Source organism: Crocodylus porosus, unplaced genomic scaffold, assembly GCF_001723895.1.
Source record: "Crocodylus porosus isolate Cpor-Errol unplaced genomic scaffold, CroPor_comp1, whole genome shotgun sequence".
NCBI classification, from domain to species: domain Eukaryota; kingdom Metazoa; phylum Chordata; order Crocodylia; family Crocodylidae; genus Crocodylus; species Crocodylus porosus.
The window spans coordinates 185506489-185529874 of record NW_017728906.1 but is presented as its reverse complement, the minus strand read 5'-3'; the positions used below and the strand labels follow the sequence as shown (position 1 = coordinate 185529874).

Genomic DNA, 23386 nt, shown 5'->3' with positions numbered 1-23386 from the left:
AGAGAAGTGGTGCAGGCTCCTACCCTGGGGGTGTTTAAGAGGAGGTTAGATGAACATCTTGCTGGGGTCGTTTGACCCCAGTATTGTTTCCTGCCATGGCAGGGGGTCGGACTAGATGATCTGCTCAGGTCCCTTCCAACCCTACAAACTATGAAACTATAATTATTACTGTTTTTCTGTGATGCATTTTCCTCATCCTCTTTGCCCAATCAGGATCATAGGTGCTCTCATTCCCATGGTCCTGGATTGCAGGATTGACCTGGTGACTGCAATTCAGAACCCTTGTATAGTATAAACTGCCTCCATATATAAAGTATAGATTAAAAACATGTTTTAATAACTCTTCAGTTTGAACATATTTCTGCTGGATGAGTCTGTTCAGTGGGGCTTGTATATTATATTTGTTTAAAAATTATAGCTAAATTTAATATATAAAAACTCTTCTGTTTTTTCAGCCTTAAGCATCATTCTTTTTCCTTCGTGTTCATCTGCTCAGCCTCCAATCTGGGACAGTCCCTCTAGCATTTTTCAGATATAATTATCTTCTTCTACATTGCTGCCCCAGTCAGATCTCTGATTTCTAAAATTGTTTCTTGTCTCATCCATTTTCTTTTGGCTTAACTATCCATCTCAATGCAAAATATTTGCCTGTGGCTGCACATATCCTATGCCTTTGCTCTCAGCAATTTGTATTATTGGTTGGGTTTCACCTAATCTTTTGGGGGGGTCGTTTGTTTTGGTTGGCGTTTTCTTTCATGTTTTACATTGAGCAGTTTCTCACTTGGAATTTTGTCTCTGGAAGTAAGAGTTCAGATCATTCATTCCCAGCTTATCACTGTTTCCACTGGACAAATAAAATCCTATGTATTCTTGCCTTAATTTTTAAAAATACATAAATACATTGTCACAGTGTAACAGCCAGTATGTTAAAGTACAAAAATCTCTTATAGGAGGCTGGAGGCAGTGTGTGACAAAGATAATCTGTTGGTTAAAGATGTTTCTATCGCTATCCTCCAAATACAGGACTGTCATTAAAATACATTGTAACTAAGCAATGAGAGAAGGTGAAACTCCTTTTAACCCCACTGAAATTAGTAGTTAGTTTGGCTTAGAGCAATAAACTGTGATGCGTTCATCATTTGTATTAATAGTAGAAAAACAAATGTATTACTGCTGTAAGTAATAAAGCAATTTTGCAATTATGGAATAGCTTTAAGCCAGGAGGGAGCATTTGATCATCTAGTTTGATCTCCATAATGCATGCCATTAAATTTCAGCAAGTTCTCCCCGTATTGATCCCAATAAATTGCCTTTCTGAATAACACGCTTACAATGACATCTCATCTTGATTTGAAGACTTCAAAAGATGGAAGAGAATCCACTGTTGTTCTTGATAGTTTAATCCAGGGGTTGGCAACCCTACAGCTGGGATTGTATCTGGATGGCAGTGGGGGAACCCACAGCACTGGTGGTGCAAGGGAAATCAGAGGCAGAACAAATTGATGTCAGCCAGGTCACAGGCAGTGGCCCGTTACTCTTCTAAGGTTGCCGGTTTCTGGCTTGGAACAGCCCACTGTTCAAAATCTGCATTTTATTTTCCATTTGAACGTATATGGCTTCAGCTCCTGATCATTGGTTCTTATAATGCGTCTTTCCATTAAATGAGAGCTCTTTTGTCCCAACATTTTCTACCTTTGAAAATACTTAATGTACTCTATTGAAGTGCATGTCCTCAGAATAGAAAATAGGCTATGCCCCTACCCCAACTATTGACTTCCCTGATGTAAAGAATGCTCATTAACCACCCAAACAGTACCCTTCAGTAAGGCTCATCTACTTTCTCAGAACACCTTATGCCTCTGATAGTGGCCTTGGATTGGACAAGACCTAGTCAGATTAGAGCAGTTTTGGAAGCTTTGAAATGACAGCGACTGAGCAGTTAAGCTACAAAGTAGACAATAAGGCTAACATCCTATGCTCTTAAGTATTTTATGCACATGACTGGTATATAGACAACAGATATATTATAAACAATACACATGGTGGCATGCAGTTAAGCAAACTACACATATGTGGACTATAGTGTGTAAGTTAAGAGATGACTTGATTGACATTTTCTTTTTAATTGAGCAACTTGTATCTCATTTTAAAGAATTCACTCTCCATTCCACAATTTTTTGTCTAATACAAATTGAGTCAGCAATGACTTTATATCTACTCTACACAGGGTCTCAAGCCTAGCACAAATTCGTATAGAATCAGATGACAACAACCTGGTTTTAACGATGATTCCTACTAACCACTGCTTTGAGATCAGTTGTTTAGTCAGCTCTTACTGCACTTAGTGTGGCTTGTTGTTCTGCATAGGGCCATCTTTTAATGTGAATGTTTTCAGTTTTTAAAACTGAAAAATCACAATTCTGCAAGTTTTTGTGTTCTTTCAGTATTTGTGCTTTGTTGTGGAAGAACCTGTCAGTGAAACTACAGAGTCAACCCAGTTGCACAATCACAATGCCTGATAGCACTAACTTACTACAAGTAAAGCAGGGGGACAATGGTAGGCAGTGTCTAGCTGCTACAAGGTTGTTAAAGTAAGCTGGAGAGATTTGAGGAAGAGGGCCACACCCCTTCTTACTGAGGAAGGCAAAAAAACCCAATCTGGCCCTGGGATAAAAGTTTTTCCTGATCCCAGATGTGGTGATCTGACCCTGGGTCGAGGGACAAGACCGTCTCTAGCCAGGAACCTCCATCTTTAAGCTCCAGCAGAAGCACTGGCACACTCCAGTCAAAATCCCCATCTTTGGCTGTAGCTAACACCCAGTGCTTCTGAGGAGGGGCCAGGGAAACCCTGACACGTGTAGCAATGGGGGGTGGGGGGACTTCTGTAACTTCTCCATGTCTTTTTAAAATGTGAAGCCCAAAAATGCACACACATCTGGCACGGTTTGAAAATACTTAAGTTCCTGCACACAATTAAGTTTTCTTACTCGAAAATTACTACTAGAAAGAATTTTCAAGCAAAAATGTTTGAAATAGAGCTCATCTATCACAGTCCCACCTTCACACAAACTTTGAAGGCGCTGCTAGCTTTAAAAATAACTTTTTCAAATTTAAGTCTGAAGCTAGTGTCTGGGTTGTTTTTTTTCAGGCACCAATTTGTTTTGTTGTACTTTTTATGGAAAGGTATGGAAGCCAAATTCTGGTTCTTCCCATTCACTTTTGGAAGCCAAAAGTTAAATCAGGGTACAGTAAATGGGTAATGTTAGGCAAAAGAAGTTATTTGTATATAGTAAATGGACTGACACTAAAAAACCTGTGGTTCATTCTGCAACACCCAACAATAAATTCCCAGTTCTCAGCCTTCTAAGTGACATTTATTTCATAGAATCATAGAATAGAAGGACCAGAAGGGACCTATAAGGTAGAGTCCAGTCTCCTGCCACGCGCCAGAGGGAACTGGGCTTAAATAAGCTCAATGAGGTGCCTGCCCAGCCTCCTCTTGAACGCCTCCAGGGATGGCGACTGCACCACTTCTGCTGGTTTCTTTAGTTTTTGGTGGTGTGTTCTTCTGGAGAGAAAGCAAGCATGGCAATTTGAAGTCAGAAAAGCTGGTTATGGAGAGCTACACTGTGTTGTCAAGGGCAATTGCTGTTCTTGAAGTAACACGGTGGAGGAGAAAGCCTTTTATAGGTAATAAGGCAGAGAGAAAACATAAGTCAACAAGTTACTTTGCAGTGATAGAACTAAAAGGTATTGTTGCCATCTAGTGCTCAAAATGTGGTAATGTTGCACTTGTAACTCTTGTAATTTTGTTTTCAGGCCCGTCCCAGGATTCTGTTATACCTCAAGATTCACCAGTTTTTTCTGCTAACACTGGAAGGGGAATCGCTGCAGATTCTGGGTTATTTTTTAACCCCAACCGTACGGTCAGTCATAATGTATCCGGCTTTTTAAGATAATCCTAGAACATAATAAAAACACATGCTATATTCTAAGGTTTGTTTGTACTAATTCGAAATATGAATTGAAGGTGACCCGCAAGGCATGAGAGTTTCTTCTACCTTTTTGTTAGTTGTGTGGATTTATGCATGCGTTTTGAATAGAAATTCGGGTTTGGTTTTCCTGAAATCTTTAGAAACATGAAGAAGTCCAAGCAATCTGACAGAAATTCCTCAGTAATTAAGGGTTTTGTAGTCAGATTACATCTTCTTCTTTCTTCCTTTTTGTTAACAGTTTTTTAACTTGCATGATGTAAAGGAGGAGCAAACCTTCAAAATCTACAATACTTTTGTCCTTTTGCAGTCGAGCTCAGAGCTAACACTCCAGCTTTTCTGGTGGCGTCCACTAACAAAAATAAAAAAGATGAACCATCATATTTCTTCTCTTAAGGGTTAAACCCCAGCTCTATATATAGATACGTAATTTTCATAAACCCTCTCAGGGCACATTTATGTAGAATTAAAGAAATAAAATAACTTAGTAGCTTTCCCATGCTGGTCACTTTTAAAATAGTCATAAGAGCTTTCAAGTGCTGTACTCCTTTTCCTCTGAGATCTGCTTTTTATTATTCAAGTAGATCTGTGATGAGAGAAAGCCAAATCTGAGCACCAAAAGATCAGCTGATCTACATGGTGTTATGATCTGTGTACAGTTCTGGGAAGCAGTATAACTGAGTGTTTGTGTATTCGGGGAAGCAGCATAATTGTGTGAGGGTGTGGATGTGAGGGGGTGTGTGTGTGTGTGTGTGTGTGTGTGTGTGTGTGTGTGTGTATGGCAGTGGGGTGGGACTTGGAGAGAGCGTACGTGTGGGAGAGTATTGAGTGATCTGTTGTCCTGAGCAATGATGAACCTTTTGTTTGCCTGATTTCAGATAATGAAGGCTTCTACACTTGAACTGAGCTCAGTATAAAGTGTGTAGTTCTTGTATTCAAAATAAGTGTTAACTATTTTGAGTTTAACTATAACATACAATACTAGCTTCATATGTTCTTTAACCCTAGGTAGCACTTTCTGGAGCACTGCCCAGCAGTTTAAGTTCACAGGCTTGCCTACAAGAGGCAACATGCAATTTGTCTTCAACAACAATTTCCACTGGAAGCTTTTTAACCAGCGAAAAGTTGGACATAAGTCCTGCTAACTCTGGTAAATATTTTTTTTAAACAGAACTTGCATATTCTTGCAAAAAGTATAATGGAATGGTTCTTGATTATAGTTTTATTCAAATCCACTAAACTAAAACTAGTAACATCTTTTCTGCTATTATGACTAATTTTGGCTAATGCTACTCTTGAAGTTAATTATGTTGCAGCTGCAGCTCATTACAATCCTTCGCCTTTTCAGGCTGGCAAAATTTGAAAAAAATTCAAAAGAAAACAATTATAAAACTTTAATATGTGGCTAATCTGTGCAGATTGAGTTACAGTAGAATAGAGATGGTTTCTTGTATATTTCAGAAATACCCTGAAGTTTTGGTATGGTGATCGTAAACTTCAAGGCTAAGTACAGAGTCGAAAAGCCTGAGGCTGAAGTGATTCAGTCTTTGCAAGTTAGGCTGAACTGCAGAGATTACATTCAAACAGAAGTGAACAGACATTTCCCTTTGATTTAGGAAATGCAGCCACGTGTCTGCAGTGGCTCAGGCCAGAAGCAGGGGTCACTAGAGCACGGCTCTCTAGTATGGAGCCAGCATGGACTGTGTTCACTTCCTCTTCCTGCTGCCTCCAAGGTCTCTGGGATTTGCAGTCCCAAATCATATCAGCAGGACGCTGTAGGGTTTTTCATCACTTCCTTTTCCTGCTTTCAGGATTTGTAGTCCACAGTGACAGCTGGCAGTAAGCTTGAGCGGAGGAAGGGGTGTTCAACCCCCCCCTCCCTGGCCCCAGACTCTATCCAGGGTTTGCCAGGGTGTGGAGGGCAGTCCCGTTCTCCCCCCCTCCTCCCCCTTGCTGTAGACTGCACTGCATCCCCAGCAAGGCTTACCCCCCCACCCCCAAACCCCCTCACTGCTGTAGCTAGGAAGCAGAGGGCAGGGCCAGCACCAGCCCTGCTCTCTGGAGCAGACAGCACAGCCCAGCCCAGGGCTGCAAAGCATGTTGGGATGCTGGGGGATTATGGTTTAACTTAAACCAGGAAGGAGTCTGGGACATAAGTTTCATAAACCAGTTTGACCCAAATCAGTGAAGTCTGATACTACATTTGTTTTGATACAACATTTATTTTCACCAGGACTTGTGTGTTTCTTTCTTCTTTCATATATTCATAATTTTCCAGCAAATTCTCATTTAAGGCAGAAACCTTCATATTTCTTCTGTTCATTCATGATCTAGATTTAATGTGAACATTTTTTTCTTATTATTAAATAACTGATTCTAAGACTCAACATTTTAATTCTGATATTTTGCACTCATTAGCAATCTCTCTTTACTATGATTCATTTCACTATGAAGCACAAGTCTGTCTGATGTTTTACAAATACAAGAAGGTAGTACACTCCTGGCTCAGGTGTTTGCAATCTAACATTTACCAACTCAGTTGAAAAATCACCTTATTTACTCAAATGGAAGAGAGTTGTTCCCCCAAAATGGCATGGGAACAAAAGTCTCTCATCTTATAATCGCATGCAAGGAAATCTCACTAAATACATCGTCTATCGTTAAACTACTGCCAAAAGCACCATAAACTCAGCAATGGAAACTAACTGTGAAGTTGGTTAAATGGAGCCAACACTGAGCATGACTATAGAACATACGATCCACATTGGGCAAGTATTTTGATGGGAGCTATGTATATTAAGACTTTCAACAACTTGCATCATCTTCCCACAAAAAAGAAACCCTTACAGAACTCTTCTTCATATAGAACTCCATGAAAAACCACTTAGTAACCACCTGAAACACTCTGCCTCTCCCATCAGTCCTCTTTGTTGATTCAGTGAAACAAGTGTGTCCAGTGCTTTTTCTTCCACTTCGTCTCCAATCTCTTCCTTCTGCCAGTCGACATAGTATTTCAGCTTGCACAGCCCAAAGTTCAGGCACTCTTTCAGTGAAAGCAACCCCTTATAAACCCAGGGGTTTCTTACTTTCCATAATCTAGTTTTAGCACATGCTAATAAAGTCCTTAATAACATAGAATCATAGAAAGTTAGGGTTGGAATTCTAGATAAACTAAGTGTATGGGTACTGTATGCAGATTGCTACAGCCATGTTTAATTTCAATGTTACTGTTTTCAGATTTACTCTTTACTTATATGTGCTCAGGGAGAACTGAAGCTGACAGTAAGAAGAGGGGGAAGGGGCTGCCAAGGGAAAAAGGTTGGGTGAAGCTGAGAGCAAAGGGCTACCTGGCCCTCCCAGACTTATTTTCCCTGCTATAGCAGTGGGAGACAGACAGATTCAAGACAAACCTCCAATAATTATATTCTATGCCTGGAAAATTATAACACATTTATATATTTTCCAGATATAGAATTTAATTACTGGGGGGAATCATGGTCATATTCTATTCGAGTAAATACGATATGATAATAGAATAGAAATGCCTAAACATGTTGTGTGCTTAGTAGCAGGAATAAGCTGTTCTCTGGCCCCAGCTCTATTTTCACACTTCGTGATTGTGTCCTCAGCAAGGAGACAGTACAGGCATAGCCTTAGATTCTTTCCTTATTTCCTATAAAGGGGAATATTTCTTCTTTACATGAATAAGGGTGTTTAGGGATACACTGAAAAGACTAAAACAGTATGATGCTGTGGCAGCAGGATCCACTTAAGTACTTAAGATGCACACAAAGACGGCCTTAGAGAAAATGGCACCCTAGGCAAACTTGTATTTTGGTGCCCGCCACCCTCCACCCCCTTGTCAGTGGTGCTGCTGCAGTCAGCACCAAGGTGAGTGGACTGGACCAGGCACCACCATACCTGCACGTGCCCAGCCCAGCTCCCTCTGGGCAGTGGCTAGAAGGAGGCAGGCTGGGCTGGGCATGCTCCTTCTACCTGGGGCAGAGATTGGCCCAGGATAAGGCAGGGGGAGAGTGCTACTGTGATCATAGGCTGCTGATGTGTATGTTTGACATGCTTCTGACCACAGCAGCTTTGGTGGTCACTCATATTGCCCACCTGTAAGGCCAGCTCTGGTTACATGGTGCAAGCTAATTCAACAGCCTTGGTTCTAATTTTGCTATTTTAGTATTTCCTAAAGCTTAACCATCTACATTCTTTAACATTAATAAGCTTCATGGAGCACTGTGTAGTTGGGCATCACCATTTTAGTGGCAATTTCCAGAAGTCTAAGTTTTATTGTGGGGAAGAGGGGGAATTTTTGAAAGAAGTAATTTTATATATATATAAAAAAAGTAGTTTAAATTGTTTCAAGGCAGCTAGTAAAACAAAAGTTTTATTTTCCAAGTAAGTTCATGTAAGTGTTTTACTTGTAACAGGGCATGTCTACATATGAAATTAATGTGATGCACATCACATAAATTTATTGCTCCTGGGTGTCACATTTACACACGAACCTAGAACATGGCATGTTGAGCCAGAGCAGAACTTACCCAGCTAGCAGAGGGTCCAGGGTGTCAGCCTGCCAGCCCAGGGCTGCTCCGACCCAGCTCAGCATGCTGCAGAGGGGCTGGCTGGGGCACGAGGGTGCCACAGGGCAGGACTAGCTGGTGGGCAGCCCTTACATTGTAACACCCCTCATGCCCCAGCCAGCCCCATCGTTATCTGCATGTTCATTGCTGCACGCTAAGTAATGTTGGCATAGGATAGGACCTATGTTTTGAAGTAGTAATCTATGGCATAGTTAATTAGTTTCCTGCAGCCTAATAGGGTTGCACATGTAGACCCTGAGATTTTACTGCAGAACTAATTAGTCTGCTCTGCAGTAAATATCTCATGTAGATGTGGCCACACTGTGTCAAACATGGTTTATCTTCCAGGCTTGTCTTCAAATAGCACAGAGGATAAGATTTTGCGAGAAACAGTGAACAGCCCTTGGAACTCTTCAGCTTCTCCCATGTCTGCCGCTCAGCAGGGACAAGGGGATTCCTCTGAAGTTTCTGAATCTCAGTTACCTGTAGAAGAAAATTTTGTCTCTAACAGAAGATCAGTTCAGCAGATAATAGACAAATATACTAAAGACTTTAATTGGTTACCTGAAAACAATGTAGCATTCCATGGTAATGACCCTTTTTTTAGACTATCTTAGTACTAAATTTTAGAATTGTACAGTGAGAAGACGTTTGATATGAAGGTGCTTTAATCTATATTTATTTGACCTCTGATTATGTTCTAGGTTAGTAACTAGCTTGCAGGCACTTTATTTCCTGTCCCAGATGAGATTCTTCTCCCTTTTAATCAAGGGTATGTCTGCACTGTATAATTCAGTGCAGTATTAGGTACCAGAAGCAGTCTAGCCACAGAACACAATGTAGGTCGGGGTGGGCAATTATTTCGGGTGGAAAGCCACTTACTGAGTTTTGGCAAGCCATCAAGGTCCGCATGACAGGCAGCTGGGGCAGATCATTATTAATTTTCTAAATTTTTTAGGGGCCCTGTGGACCAGATAGTCTGGACCTGTGGGCTGCATGCAGGCCACAAGCTGCATTTTGCCCACCTCTGATGTAGGTAAATAGGGTAGTTAGCCTGGCAAGTAGGAGGGGGAATGGTATTCAGGGTTCATGCTACCATGGTTATACTGCTTCCTGGTACCTGAAATGGCTTGTGTATTTATACTGCACTGTGTGCACATGTTGAGAGAAGTGGTAGGCAGCCCTTGGAACTTTCAGCATTGCACAGTACAGACATCTCTAAGATCAGGAATTTAATTATCTGATAATTTGATGCATATGTGCGATGTATTTGGTTTTGGAAAATACAAATGAATATGCTTAATAGTAAAAATGAATAGTGTAAGCTGAGCCTGTAGTCAGGTGACATGGCATTGATTTTTTGTACCAAGTAGTATTTTATAAACACCGTATTTACTTGATTAAAAGACTATTTCTTTTCCCCCATTTAATATGGGGGAAGAGAGCTCCTCATCTTAGAATTGAGCTACTGCCTGCTTCCTGCCACCTTCTGTACCCTCACTGTTCCTCCCCTGCAGCCTCACCCCCGTACTGCACACAGGCTCCCTCCTGTGCTGTCCTTTCCTCCCACCCCACCACGCTCCCCCTTACCTTTGGTCTGGTGCCAGCAGACTCTCTGCTGACTGCAGCCTAGAGCATGGTTCCAGCCTGGCCCTGTAGCAGCAGAGCCAGCTCCAGACTGCTGTTATAAGGCTGGGCTGGAGCTGTGCTTAGTGCACCAGGCTGCAGTGGGGACTGCAAAAGCAGAGGATGGCACAGCAGATAGAGGGTAGAGACATTTTAGGGGGAGGGAATGGGAGGGCAGGGACCTGAGGCTGCAGGGGGCAAAAGTAGTGTGGAGAAGAGAAGAGGAGGGTGAAGCTGTGGGGAACAGGCACAAGGAGGGGCAAGTGGGAAGGGGAGCAGGCATCAGGGGACAAACAGCATACCACCCTTACCTCCCCTCCGGGTGCCCCCCCCCCCCCCCCACTACCTGTTCCCCACTGCTCCCCTCACTGCCTCCCTCTCACTGCCCCTACCACCACCTGCCCTACTGTGTGCCTGACTGGCTGCCTCCCCCACTCTGTCCCTTCACCGCCTGCAGTAGTGCGGGGGATGAATTTAAGACAATCCTCCAGTAATTAGATTTACTACATGGAAAATTATAATAAATGTATACATTTTCCATGTGTAGAATCTAATCATTGGGAAGTCATCTTAAACTCAGGCACATCTTGGAATTGAGTAAACATAGTACTCTGCTTCCTAGAAACAAAAGACAATGCATAAAAATAATGATAATGAAAGTAATGCATGAAAAGAATAAGATGGTTGTGAATTGCTACTTAGGTTATAGCTTTAGCATTTTTGTTTAAAGTTGCTCTGCCTCAGGACAGGTTTCAAAGCTGATTCAGCACAATTCTGTTTCTTGGGCATTTGTATATGGATGGGGCAACATTAGAGTGTCAGTAACATAGGTTGTAAAGATTTGGTTTTAAACTGGGCAAAAGTATTTGTGAATGTGCATTAGATAACATCTAATTTACTGCATCTAAGTATGGGAGCCAGATTTACATTTTTTAAATATTTTTGTTAAGCTCCAGCAGTTGGACTTGATTTGTCAGATATGGAAAGACATTTCCCGCACTTCCATCGCCAGCTCTTTCAACCTTTGGAACAAAGTCCTGACTTGGATCTCTCATCTTCCCTTTCTCAATATAGAATTTCTCAAGACAGCAAGGACTGTAGCAAGGTATTACATGGATTTGGAGTTTTTTTCCTAAAGAAGGAAATACTTCAGTGTACAATTTTTATAGGGTTGTAATCTGTAAGACTTGAATCTTCTGGCATTTAAAGATAGGAACAAGCTTTATTGTATGTAGAATTGGCAATACAGTTTACCTAGAAATGTGACATGGAAAGTAGAAATTACTGTTTAAGTTTTTGTTCAGTTTTCATATTTCTGAAAATATTAAACCTGGAACTTGAGTATTAATCATGGGGTTTTTGTGGGGGGTGTTTCTCACTAGAGTTCAAGTTTCTCAACAAAAAGTCAAGACACATCTACATTTCTAGAAACCACGACCTCAAGCCGGAAAATGAGAAATAACAATCCACGTTCTTGTCACGAAATGAAGGGGCTAAATAAGGATTCATTACAAGCAGAGGAATCTCTTAAAGAAAACATTACTCTGGGTATGTGCACTGTTATCTGAACAATAATGTGGCAATTATGTTAATATCTAAATATAAAACTTTAAAATTGATTGATCCACTAAGATTAGTAGTGATGCTGCTAGCTACTAGTGACCTATACCCTTTTCTCTGTAGTGTTTTAGGCCAGCTTTCAGTCTGTGCCTCTGCTGAGCCCAGGGCTGCAGCTACAGAAAGAAGCTTCTCCCACTTGCTCCTATCCTGAATGCACCCAGCCCCAGCAATTAGAACATAGAGCAGTACTATGTCCAGTAGTGTTTTAATGAGCCATACAGGTTAGGCTCAGATCTGCAAAGGAATTAATGTGGTGACACCACACATCATACCACTCATCTTGTGGGTGCCAAGGTTCTGGGTAGAATTCATAAACCAGAGGAGGTAGATGCTTAAGTTCCCTGTAAAATAAACAGCAAGAATTAGGCACTTGAGGAATGGGATTCACAAATCATTTGTGATCTGATCTTAGGCTTGACAATTTTCTAGTAAAACTAAGTCAAAAACTCTTACCTAACAAGATACAAGTACCATATTGACTTGAATATAAGATGACACTGAATATAAAACAACCTTGAATAATTAGATTCTGTATATGAAAAATGTATAAATTTGTTTATAAATTTCCAGATATAGAATCTAATTATTGGAGGTTTGCGTTGACTTTGTCCCTCCCCCATTGATACAGCAGGGAAAATAAATCTGGGTGGTCAGGCAGCCCCCTTGCTCTCTGCTCCCTTCCTGCCCCAAGTTCTTTCCCCTGCAGCCCCTTTACCTTCTCCTTTTTGTAAGACCCTGCTCTCCCAGAGCACATGAAAGTAAGGGGCAAATTTGAAAACACTGACCTTGTAATAAACATAAACTTAGTTAATCATGAATTGATGTATTTAATCTTTTTTTTGCAAACTGGTGCCATTTTTAGCACAGGTACTTCATAAACATCCTTTTAAGCAGCACTTTAGTACTTATTTGTATGTGGTACCAACTTTTTAAAAATTTCAGTTCCAGGGCCAAATCTGTTCCAAATTAAATTCCAGATACTTGCTGGTGGTAATGCCACACAGGCTTGAATGATTGAGCTCTCCTCAGTTGAAATTTGGAACTTAATTCAGAGTTAAGAACTTTCTTGAGCCTCTTAGTGCTGGCCTGATATTGCAGTATCTCCAGGCCTGGTGCTCATTCCCTCCTGGGGGGGAGTAACTCGGTTTGTTTTTTTTAAGAGCCACGAAAAAAAGTTCCCATCAGTATCTTAGCCTTTTGGTTAAGATCAAGAATTTTTGGCACTGAGGGGAGGGTGTCAGGGCTGGCTCCGGTCCTCCTGGTACCAGTTCCCTGCAGAGGTAACAGACCCCCCGTTTAAGTTTCCATTAGCATTTTTGGCACTAGGGGAGAGTGTTGGAGCTTGTTCCAGCCTCTCCAACTGCAAAAATAAAAATAAAAGCAAAAATAAAAGTCAGTACCTATGCTATATTGATTGGGGGAGGGGGAAACCTCATTTTGTATTTCAGTAAATACAGTAGTTGCTCTTGCTCCTCTTGCTGCTTCTCTGCGTTGCAGAGGTCCCAATGTAGAATTTGCAATTTTCAGTCCTCAGACACAAAAGTATTCTATGACATGGTTGCCTGCGGTAGTAGGGAGACAGGATATTGGACCCACAAGATCCCATCTAGTGTTGCATTTCTATGAATGATTTAAGGATAGAGTATAAGCTCCTAGTTTTAGATGTAACAATTTAAATTAACCCTTTAAGTTCCCCATCCCCCCCCCAAAAAACAATTATTTTTGTGCTGAAAGTTATACATATCATGGTTTGTTATTTGCTGTAATTCTGGCCATTGTATAAGGATGTAAATACTAGTAGAGGGGACTGCTTTTGGAGTAGGTCAGTTTTGAGTCCTGTCTTGTTTTAAATCATGTTTCATTTCTGATTGAGTTTATTCTTATAGACTTGAGTTTCATAACAGCCATTGTTTGCTGTGGGACTTCTACGTTCTTTGGCACAAGTAAACCTCTGTTATTTTACTGAATAAGGGAGCATGGGATTTGACTCTGGGAGTAGTATTTTGAAAGCTGTTTGATATGCAGGTGTCTGTACAAAGCAAGTTTTGGATTTAGAGAGCCTGGAGTATATAGTTACCTTGTTTAGAGAGAGATGGACTTGTACAGTACCTGCTAATTTTAAAAATGTTAACTCCCTAAGATTCCCCCTCCTATAGAAACCCTCTCATCTGTTTACAAATAGATATTCTAGTATTGAAATACTTCCCAATTCAAAATAGAAATTATATCAATATATCTTTTTACCTTCCTAGCCTGTAAGAAAACCTTGTGATTCACTTTGTACATGTAGACCTTACTGAGAAAAATTATATCACAGTTATTATCTGTTACAATCGACTTTAATATGGAAGAACGGTCTGTTCTGATTTGAATGTATTCTATTCTGAAGATAATGTACTACACCAGTAATGATGGTGGATTTTTGCCCCTTTTACAGAGATGCTGTTGGGAAACCTTATGACAGTAATTCAAATTTCTGTCACTGAGCATGGTTTCCTAGGGCTAATGAAATGGTGTAGTCCCACTGACTCATATATAATTGTGCTGAGTTTCACCAGTTTAAAGAAAGATGGTTTTCTGAGAATATTTTTAAGACTTTATTTTTAGATGCAGATGCCTTCCTGAAACAGTATACTGTATGTGATGATTATGTGTCTAAATGAATTTACAGTATTTAAAACCATGTCATCCTGTCTGCCTGGCTTATCTTATGCATTTAATATGAAGGTAAAATTAGTTACTTTCTAGATGTTGGTTTGCTTGAATGCATCTGTATTTATTAAACAGGTTCTGAAGAATCTTTTCATCCACTACAATTGGAATCTACTCTGAATGAGAATGGTCAGAATGCTGAAAAACCAGTAGACTTTAGCATTGTACCTGAAAGCTCTTCTGAACAAAATCCTGAAATAAAAGATGCAGAGAGTGAGAGGTGCATTTCACTTGTTGGAGACCAATATGAGGAGCTGAGGCAAAACATTGAAAATATTAATTTCCAGTCTTCTGTGGAAAGCCTGCGAAGTCAAAGTCTAAGTTCACTGGAAGAACATAGTTCATTTGACCAGCTAAATACAACACAGATTGCAGTAAACAAAACTCCACTGGCTGAGCTTTCTTTAAAAGAGGATGGGGAATTCAGAGCCTTGTGTTTTGATACTGTGACACCTGATAAATATCAGGAGCTTACTAAAACCCCAGTTATTGCAAGGGAAGCTAATACGGTGGTGGAAGTGGCTTCACAGTGTAGCACAAATGTAGCAGAGGAAGAGCAAGGCTTTTTAGAAGCACAGATATCCTGCAGTATGTCTAGAGAAACTTATTCAGAAATCTCAGCCATCCCTGTGAAAGCTACTGTACAAGAGAGTGATCCTGTGCTGCAAATGCATGAAAAACAAAGTTATCATTCAGTGCTCACAATAAGTTCAGGCTCTTGCTCGTCACAAGCCTGGGTACCAGTATGGGTAAGCTGCACAAAACAAATTTTACTTTAACTGCATTCACACTTAAGGCTATTACTCCATGCTAGAAATATTTTCTCTCAAATTCTGCACCTTACTTCTAGCCCCCAAAACCAAGTGGGATAAATTGGGGTGTGCATGATATGCAGGGAAAAGGATTCCCCAAGGTTTTGGAAATAGTTGGGGGTGGGCATGCAGCCAGTGGCAGCATTAAATGCCATGGCTCTGGGAGCCACAGCAATTTAATATGCCTCTGCTCCCTCCCTTTCCCACCTCCCCACCCACTGCCAGATTTCTGGACCCATAGCGAGCCCCTCTTCCCAGCTGCAGGGCTGTCACAGGGCTGGTCTTCAATGCATGGCCTTACACCCAACACATGGCTTCACAGCTAGCATGCTTCCCTGAAGCTAGTGTGAAGAGTTGAACCAAGCACATAGCTCCTGTCCTGCCACACAGTCCCAGCACAAGTGCTGAATCGGGGCCTGCCCCACTATACTACATGGTTCCAGCACCGGCATGCCAGATCAGGTCCCACTGCATGGCCCCAGAGTCAGTGTGCTGGATCTGAATCTCAGCCCCAGAGACCCCAGATCTTTGGTACTTACCTGTAGTCCATGGTAAGATTTTTCTTTTTTTCTTTTTTGGGGCCTTACAAAAATAAGGCCCCAAAAAATAAGGTGCATGTTATGTTTGAGGGTGTGCTGTAGCCAAGAAAATATGGCATTTTAGTGTTTTGGGGGTGTCTATGTAATGAGTGTAATAAATCTTCATTATATAATTAGATCTTGGAATTCTTTTTTGCTTGTTTTTCTAGGAAAGGTTAACAATTATACTAAGGAAGATGTGTGCTTAATTTATCGAAAGAAATACCTTTTCTGTAATGATCTAATAAAAGCTGCTTCTGTTGGCCAAGAACTATATTTCAGGTTGTGGTTTAGATTCCAATTCTGAGTGAGGAGGGAGGCTTTTATGTACTGGCAAATAAAATGTTTAAGTTGAACTAAGGTCCTTAGGAGACATTCTGTATACATCAGTAAATGTAGAAAGAGCATTTTGTCTTTGGTATTTCCTTCACTGCCTGGGGCAGTTTTTTCTTTTTATTAATATGTTGAACAGTCTTTTGCCTTTCTGACAGGCTTACAAATGTTGCTGTTGCTAGAAATAATTGATTTTTTTTTTTTCTCACTGATGTTGTCTTGTGCAATTTATCTTACAGGAGACAGAGTCAGGGCATGGTATTATGGAAGAACCTGAACTCACTCTACTAAGCTCAAATGATATCACTGTTGCAGAATCAGACATGGATTCCATTGACCAAGAGGAAAAAAGAGAAAATGAAATCAGTACCCCAGCATGTGCTGATCAGTCTCAGTTTAAAAGTTGTTCTGAGGTGAATCTTGATTATCTACCATCATGGTGGCTCATTGCTTTAGTCAGATAGGATAAAAACCTTGGTAAATTTAAAGCATTTGATTCAGTTTGGCAGATTTTGAGCATGCTTCAGATTGATGATAGTGCCATGTCTTTCATACTAATCAAATGTGGAGAATTTAAATTCATGCCATACTTTAACTCTTTTCCCTTGCCTCAAAAACTTCTCAGATGCAGTTTTTCGAAATTCAGACCATTAGAGAAACAGACTGTCTTGTAGTTTTTAGAAACACAAAGCAATAATCCAGTGTTAAAAGGTTGCGAGTGGTAATGGAAAGAAAATTCTGCTACCCTATGAGAGAAAGGAAACTCTAAATGTTGGATAGAATTAAACTGGAACCATGTAGCAATTCTCAAATTAGACAGACAGTGTTGGGCTCATAATACTACTGTATTAAGACTTTGCCATGTAGTAGTCTTTTCTTCAAATCGAATGAATGAGGTCCAAAAATCCCCAAGTTACTGAATACGTTGGTTTGTTAGAAGTGAGAAATTTGGGTAAGGAAACCAAAAAAAAGCAGAACCAAATACTGTTTTCTTTCTTAAAAATAAAACCATATAAGATGTGTTATAAAACAAGTATTAAATTATGGCTCTATAGAATAGATGGTCAGTAGATAAAAACTAGACTTTTTTCTGGTCCTACAGGCTGATTGAGTGGGATGGGGTCAGTCTGCAGGTGTGATGCAGCATGCTGCCTGGCACTGCACACCTGAATCTGGCTATGGAGCAGCCCTACACATTGGTGTGATCTAGTACAGCGTTTCTCAGCCTGTGGATTGCAACCCAAAAGTGGGTTGCAAAATTATATGAAAGGGTCACAAATTGACTTTAAAAATGGATCATATTTTGTATACATTTTTGAAAAAATAGATGCTGCTTGTACTTCATCTTATGTTAATGCTGTGCATAGTAATAAACAGGAGTCTGGGTTTTCTGTTTCCTGTGGAAAAACATGGATTTCCTTTAAAGGAGAAAACATGAGAATTGATGGGTTTCCCCATGCAGGCTTGCAGACTCTACCCTGGAGGGGAGATGGGGTAGGAGGCAGCGCCGGCAGCAGCTGGGTCATGGCAGCAGGATACAGCTGCGGCCTGGCACAAGAGCAGCTGGCAGCAGGAGGAAGTCAGGGCAGCACAGCCCTGCCCCCCATCCTCATGTTCCTGTAAGCACAGCTGGCACGGGGGTCAAGGCGGCAGCAGCAGCAGCAACAAGTCTTGCCGCTGCTGTACCCTCCCCCACCAGGTCCCACCCACTGGGCCATGGAGACAGCTCCTGCCCTGCCAATCTGGCCAGACTTCACATCCGTGCCCGCTGTGGGCACAAATTTGAGAAGGGCGTGTGTCCCTCCTGCTCCACACACAACCGTTGCCCCACACACTTGAGAGTTGGGGCTAGGGGGCAGTGAATCAGGAGGGAGGCACTAGCAGGGCTGGGAGGGGTGGAAACTGTGGGTTGGGAGTGAGGGACACCAACAGGGCCAGGGGGCTGTTTTCTACTTAAACTGTTTACTGGGTTGGGACTGGCCACTGACGTTTAACAAATGGGTCCTGGTACAAAAAAGGTTGAGAACCACTGAGCTAGTACACGGGGCCATGTTATCCAGCCCATGAGGGGAAATTTGTCAGTAAGGGAGTGGCAATTAATGCTCTCTCTGCTCCCAGCCACCATATTTCCAGACGCCACAGGCCAGATGACATGGCATCACAGACCAGAGGTTGAGCACCACTGACTTTAAAGCATATGGCAAATATATTTTCCTCCAGTCCAAACAGTTTAAGATGCATTAATGAGGATGCTAATGACAGAGCTGAAGATTGGGTCACAAAAAATTATCTCCATGTGTGAGGACTGCTAATTTTCCAATGATCCCCCTTGATCACATTTTCACTGACCTAGTTTCTTCCCTCTGTATTCAGGTATTCCTCAGGCTAACTCAAACCATCCTAAACTGTTCAGATAATATTTAGGATTTAACCTTTTTGGATGATTGTTCAAAGATACCTTTCCTCAAGTCAATGTAGATAATGTGTAGCTAGCTGGGAAGATGCTCGCAAAGCAATCAAATGAGTATCCTGGCTCCAAGGTACAGTCCATTAGACTAATAGTTGAGTTAGCAACTTGGTTGTGAAGAGTTGGAGATGGAGCCTGAAGTACTTGAACTTGGATTTTTAGAAGTAATTAGAACCTGGCAAAGATTGAGAAATGAGCTTTCAGATGTGGTTGTAAATAATGGAGCAGCACTGAGGAATAAAAAATTTTGTATGCAAGACACAGAGGTGGTGTGAGTAGAAGGAAGAGACACAGCAGTACAAGTATGAAGGGGGAAAGCTGGAAATAGAATAAAAGAAAAAAAGAGTAGATATAGATGGGGACAGAATAGTGTGAAAGCAAGAATGAAAAGTCTGAACTTAGTGGTAAAATGGGGTTTTACTGGTAACAGTATGCGTCTACATGAGATGTTTACTGCAGAGCTGCCTAATTAGGTCCACAGTAAACATTTCAGCATCTACACCTGTGCTGCTATTAATAAACTCTGCTACAGGTTAGTACTTGGAAATACAGGTACTGTTGTGCAACTGAGTTTTAAGTGCGCAGCAACACATAGATGCTGCCCCAGCTGGCTAGCCCTGCACTGTAGCACTCCTGTCAACGGTGGTGAAAGACGATATTATTTGGTGGTGCAGGGTGAGCTGCGGGGGCAGTGCAGGGCCAATGCATGGCAGTAGTGCTGAGCTGCAGTGGTGGGGCGTGCCAGTGGCACTGAAGTAGTGGAGCCACATTTGGGGGGGATAAGCCCCGTTAGCCCTAGCCTTCCACTACCTGTGACCCTTGTGCCCAAGCCAGCCCCTCCTCAGCAAGTTGAGTTGGGTGGGAGCAGCCCTGGGTTAACAGGCTGACCCACCACCACCACCCACCAGCCCCATGCCAGTCAGGGCTGCTCCAACATGGCTTAATGTGCTGTGGTCCCAGATGCACGTTCCAACACAATACCCGGGAACAATGAACTCTGGCAAAATGTGCTGGAATATATTGCTTCGAATTAATTGCGTGCATAGATGTGCCCCCATCTGATTTTTGAAGGGTGTTTTTTTAGCAACTTGTAAATAATAGTTTTTAATGCCAACCATCTGAATTCCTTGTAAGAAAAAATATAGTTAGCATTAAAGCAACATCTGCGTGAATGGTGATAGAGCTCTGTTTTGTTCATACACTATAACAGACATGCACTAGTATTATTTTACTAAAATATGATGTTTTAAGTACATTATACCAATTTTTCTTCTGTTTCCAATAGAAGAGAGATTTTTTCCCATTAGACCCAAAAGCGGATTGTTGCATTTTCACACAGCCTGACTCTTCTGCAGTAATGAAGAGATCTCATGAAGATCAATCTCCATTACATCAATCTGAAGGTAGTTCTTTATAATCTAATTAGAGCTGAAATGAGACTGTCCTAAATATTAAAGTGAAATATTGGTAAAATACAGTTCATTATTGCATTATACTATGTATGGTCCAGGTTCAACATACGCCACAGCAATGTGTAAAGATCCTATTAAAACGTCTTTTTCAATCTTGTTTGCCCAGAAGGCTCACTTCAGTCTCTACGAGATACTAAATCCTTTTCATTATGTAGTTGACCTATTTAATTAGAAAACAAAACATTTGCTCTGTCATGCTGCATGTCAGTGCCTTTTGAGTTGTTGTGTAGTTTGCAGCATTAAAATTCTTCTTGGTCCTCTCTTACCTTAGTACGAGTCACTAAACAACTTCGATAGGGGATCTCATTTAATCTGTTCTGAGAGATGAGTACAGACTGCAGTTTAGGGCACAATTTAAAATAATAAACACTAAAGAGTATGTCCCTGTTCCTCTGACAAGTAGGGAATTGGTATATCAGCAGTGCAACAACGGACCACACTTCAGTCTCTATAAGACGCTTATCTTTTTCATTACATAGTCGACCCGTTTAATTAGAAAACAAACATTTGCAACAAACCTTGTCTGTGGTTGGAGAGTACCTCTAATTTAAACCTCTGTGTTTATAATACATGATAATGAATTAAGATGTTATAACACATCATTAATATGAAATGCTATATGCTGTAGTGGAGCTTATGATTATTATAGGAATCATGACTCCAAATTGTTCCTTTTTTGTAAGATTTCCTAATCCCAATGAATTGTACCTGGCATAATTTATGAAAACTGTGAAGCTCCAAAATTTTAGAGTTGATTATTTTCCTGGCTGCAGACAGTTATGCTATCTTTTTCAGTGATGCTACTGGAGTTCACTTCTACTCCAGCAAGTTTACAAGAAGCATTTTTAAAAAAGAAGAAAAACTTCATTCGTAAGTCCTCTGAGAGAATTCAAGAAATTAAAAATAAAGAAAGTAGAAAGCCACATGCTAAGCTGTTTCAGAGGAACAAGACTGAAAGATTTCACATGTCAATGGAGCATTCTCCAACCTCTGGTAAAAATTTCATTTGGAAACAGTAAAGCATGCAGGATTCTCTTTTTATTTATTTATTTGTTGACTCACAAATGCACTGTTTTCGCTGTAATGAAAAGACCCTAAAAAAAATCCTCTGAGAGTTAGGAAACAATCTCAAAATGTCTGTCCCATGGTGTCCATTCTGATTGCTTGTCTCTCTCCAAGAGTGTTTTTTCTAACCAGTGAACATTACAACTTAGTTTTGCCATTGCTTTTGTTTCAAACCATCTGTGATATATCTTCTAAGGCTTAGTTTCAGTCATCTGTCTTTTGATCAGTGTGTACTCAATTTTGTAAAAGGCATAGACTTTATAGATTTTATGGATATTTTATATTGCAGATTTTATAGATATATTTTCAGTTTCCTTTCTGTATTATCTGTGCCCTACTTATCAAGTTATCCTAATGGTTAAATTTTTTTTTTTTTAAATCTGCTTGCTTAAAACAAAGGTGCAGCTGTCAGTCAGTTGAAGAAAGTTGGGGAAGTGAAAGTCTGCTCTCCAGAAGACAGGAGGTCCGTAGAAACAGAAATGCACCAGCGCACTTCAAGGTTAGTGTATTCTACTTGCATACTGGATAAGTATGTAACTTTGAATAACACAGAGCCAGTCCCAATATGTTTTCTGCTGTTGCTATCATAACAAACATTGGTTATCTGCATGTCTGTCAAATGAATAAGCAGCATGGGTGCGTAGGAACTCTTAACCCCACTATCTACTTTGTAACCTAAGGATATTCTGTTTTTACGGGCACGGTTGGTAAAACTGGCTTGAAGTCTGTCAAATTTCAAGGCTACTGATAGTTATAAAGCCCTGCCCAAAAGGAGGTAATGAGCCTTAAATAAATGTTTCGCATAGTCTTCTGTTTTAGTAATGAGCATTGTTTATATTGAGTTCAGGTAGGTATGTAGCCTTTTTCCAGTCCCAAGGCAGTGAACGTATCAGCGCACTGTATTGTGTGAGTACAATCTGGAGAGTTATACTAAGCTACTTCTGTTTCTGAAGCAAGTTAACAATACCCATGGTAGTGATGTGGACTCTTAATTTTAGCAGTTTTCCAGTTTCTCATTTATCTCAGCCCTTATATGTAGTTTGCATCCAAGGTGACACACTAACCTTTCTGTTGTGAATGTAATGGTCATACATCACACTTCTTCCTCATCTTACAATCCCCTCATCTGAGAATCCGGCCAAAGTTGAATGCATTTAGAGAGAGTCTGTACAGATACCCAGCTCTGAGGTTGTGTTGTTAGGAGATAAGGAATGCATAGAACTTTTGGTTCTTACTCTGGCTGGCACCTAGTCAGCTGATGGAGCTAAGTAAAGCCATTAATTGGTGGATGAGTGCCTGTGGGGTCAAAAATATCGAAACAGGAAAGAGCAGAAGCTTAAGAGCTTGGTGGGAGGGGGAGAGGGAGCAAGTGTTGGAGGACCTCTTCCCACTTGCTGCAGTGGGGGAGCTTAATCTAGGATAAAGATTTGGAGCATGCTAGCAAAGGCAAAGGTCAGAGAGAAGAGAAATGTTTGTCTGCTGAGGAAAGTGCTCTGGCCTGAACCAAGGTTTTAAGCTGTGGCCAGGGCATCTCATTGCTTTGACCTATCTCATTGTCCTCCTATGCTGATTTGAGCTTGACACATGGTTTTTATAATGTCAAAATAATACATTAAAAAAGTAACTTCAAAACAGCATAACAAGTTTTTACATATAATGAAAAGGAATTTTTGGCATGAATACTAACAGACTGAAGAATCAAGCTTAAATGTACTCTTAGTAATGTTGAGTTAATTCAGCCTATGTAGTTAATGTTAACATCTAATATGTAAGTTGAGATTCTATTGATGAGATGCACATATCATTTCACTGTTTGGCAGGCTTTATAACCAATTAACAGAAGTGAAAATCAGAAAGGAAGAAAAAACAAGGCAAGAAGCCTATGCTAGAAACAGAGAGAAAGCTAAAGAGTTTCAAAAGGTAATTGCATGTTGTATAGCATTGTGTTCTTCCCAGAACAGCATTTCCATATTTGTGTGTGTATTGCTTTGGGCAGTTGTGATAATTTCACAGATAGTTCAGTGCAGGCTATAGTGTATATAATGTGCGTATCTGATTGAGACTGGGGTGGTAGGAAAGCCTTTCTTGTGGAAATGACATTCTAGCACCAGCTTGTA

General features: G+C 40.7%; 1 protein-coding gene and 2 long non-coding RNA genes across 6 annotated transcripts in view; 1 reads left to right on the top strand and 2 right to left on the bottom strand.

The window, feature by feature from the left end:
• The window catches only part of LOC109306777, a 12581-nt gene extending 10406 nt beyond the window's left edge, over window positions 1–2175 (bottom strand). The window contains exon 1 of the long non-coding RNA XR_002100104.1: window positions 1041–2175. This is a non-coding gene — a long non-coding RNA (uncharacterized LOC109306777). The remainder of the gene's footprint in view (window positions 1–1040) is intronic.
• The window catches only part of CEP295 (centrosomal protein 295), a 71794-nt gene that overhangs the window by 46328 nt on the left and 2080 nt on the right, over window positions 1–23386 (top strand). For 3 of the 4 annotated variants that reach the window (XM_019530340.1, XM_019530339.1, XM_019530342.1), the window contains 11 exons: window positions 3820–3926; window positions 5001–5142; window positions 8933–9172; window positions 11161–11315; window positions 11593–11758; window positions 14618–15291; window positions 16505–16678; window positions 20018–20135; window positions 21000–21197; window positions 21669–21768; window positions 23090–23189. In XM_019530340.1, the coding sequence (XP_019385885.1) occupies window positions 3820–3926; window positions 5001–5142; window positions 8933–9172; window positions 11161–11315; window positions 11593–11758; window positions 14618–15291; window positions 16505–16678; window positions 20018–20135; window positions 21000–21197; window positions 21669–21768; window positions 23090–23189 (2174 nt within the window). Of the gene's footprint in view, window positions 1–3819; window positions 3927–5000; window positions 5143–8932; window positions 9173–11160; window positions 11316–11592; window positions 11759–14617; window positions 15292–16504; window positions 16731–17251; window positions 17877–20017; window positions 20136–20999; window positions 21198–21668; window positions 21769–23089; window positions 23190–23386 lie in introns of those variants that run through there. The other variant, XM_019530341.1, reaches the window with a different exon arrangement.
• Window positions 12019–14611, bottom strand: LOC109306776. Its single transcript, XR_002100103.1, has 2 exons — window positions 13231–14611; window positions 12019–12171 (listed from the first exon to the last, which is right to left on the bottom strand). It is a non-coding gene; the product is annotated as an uncharacterized LOC109306776 (long non-coding RNA).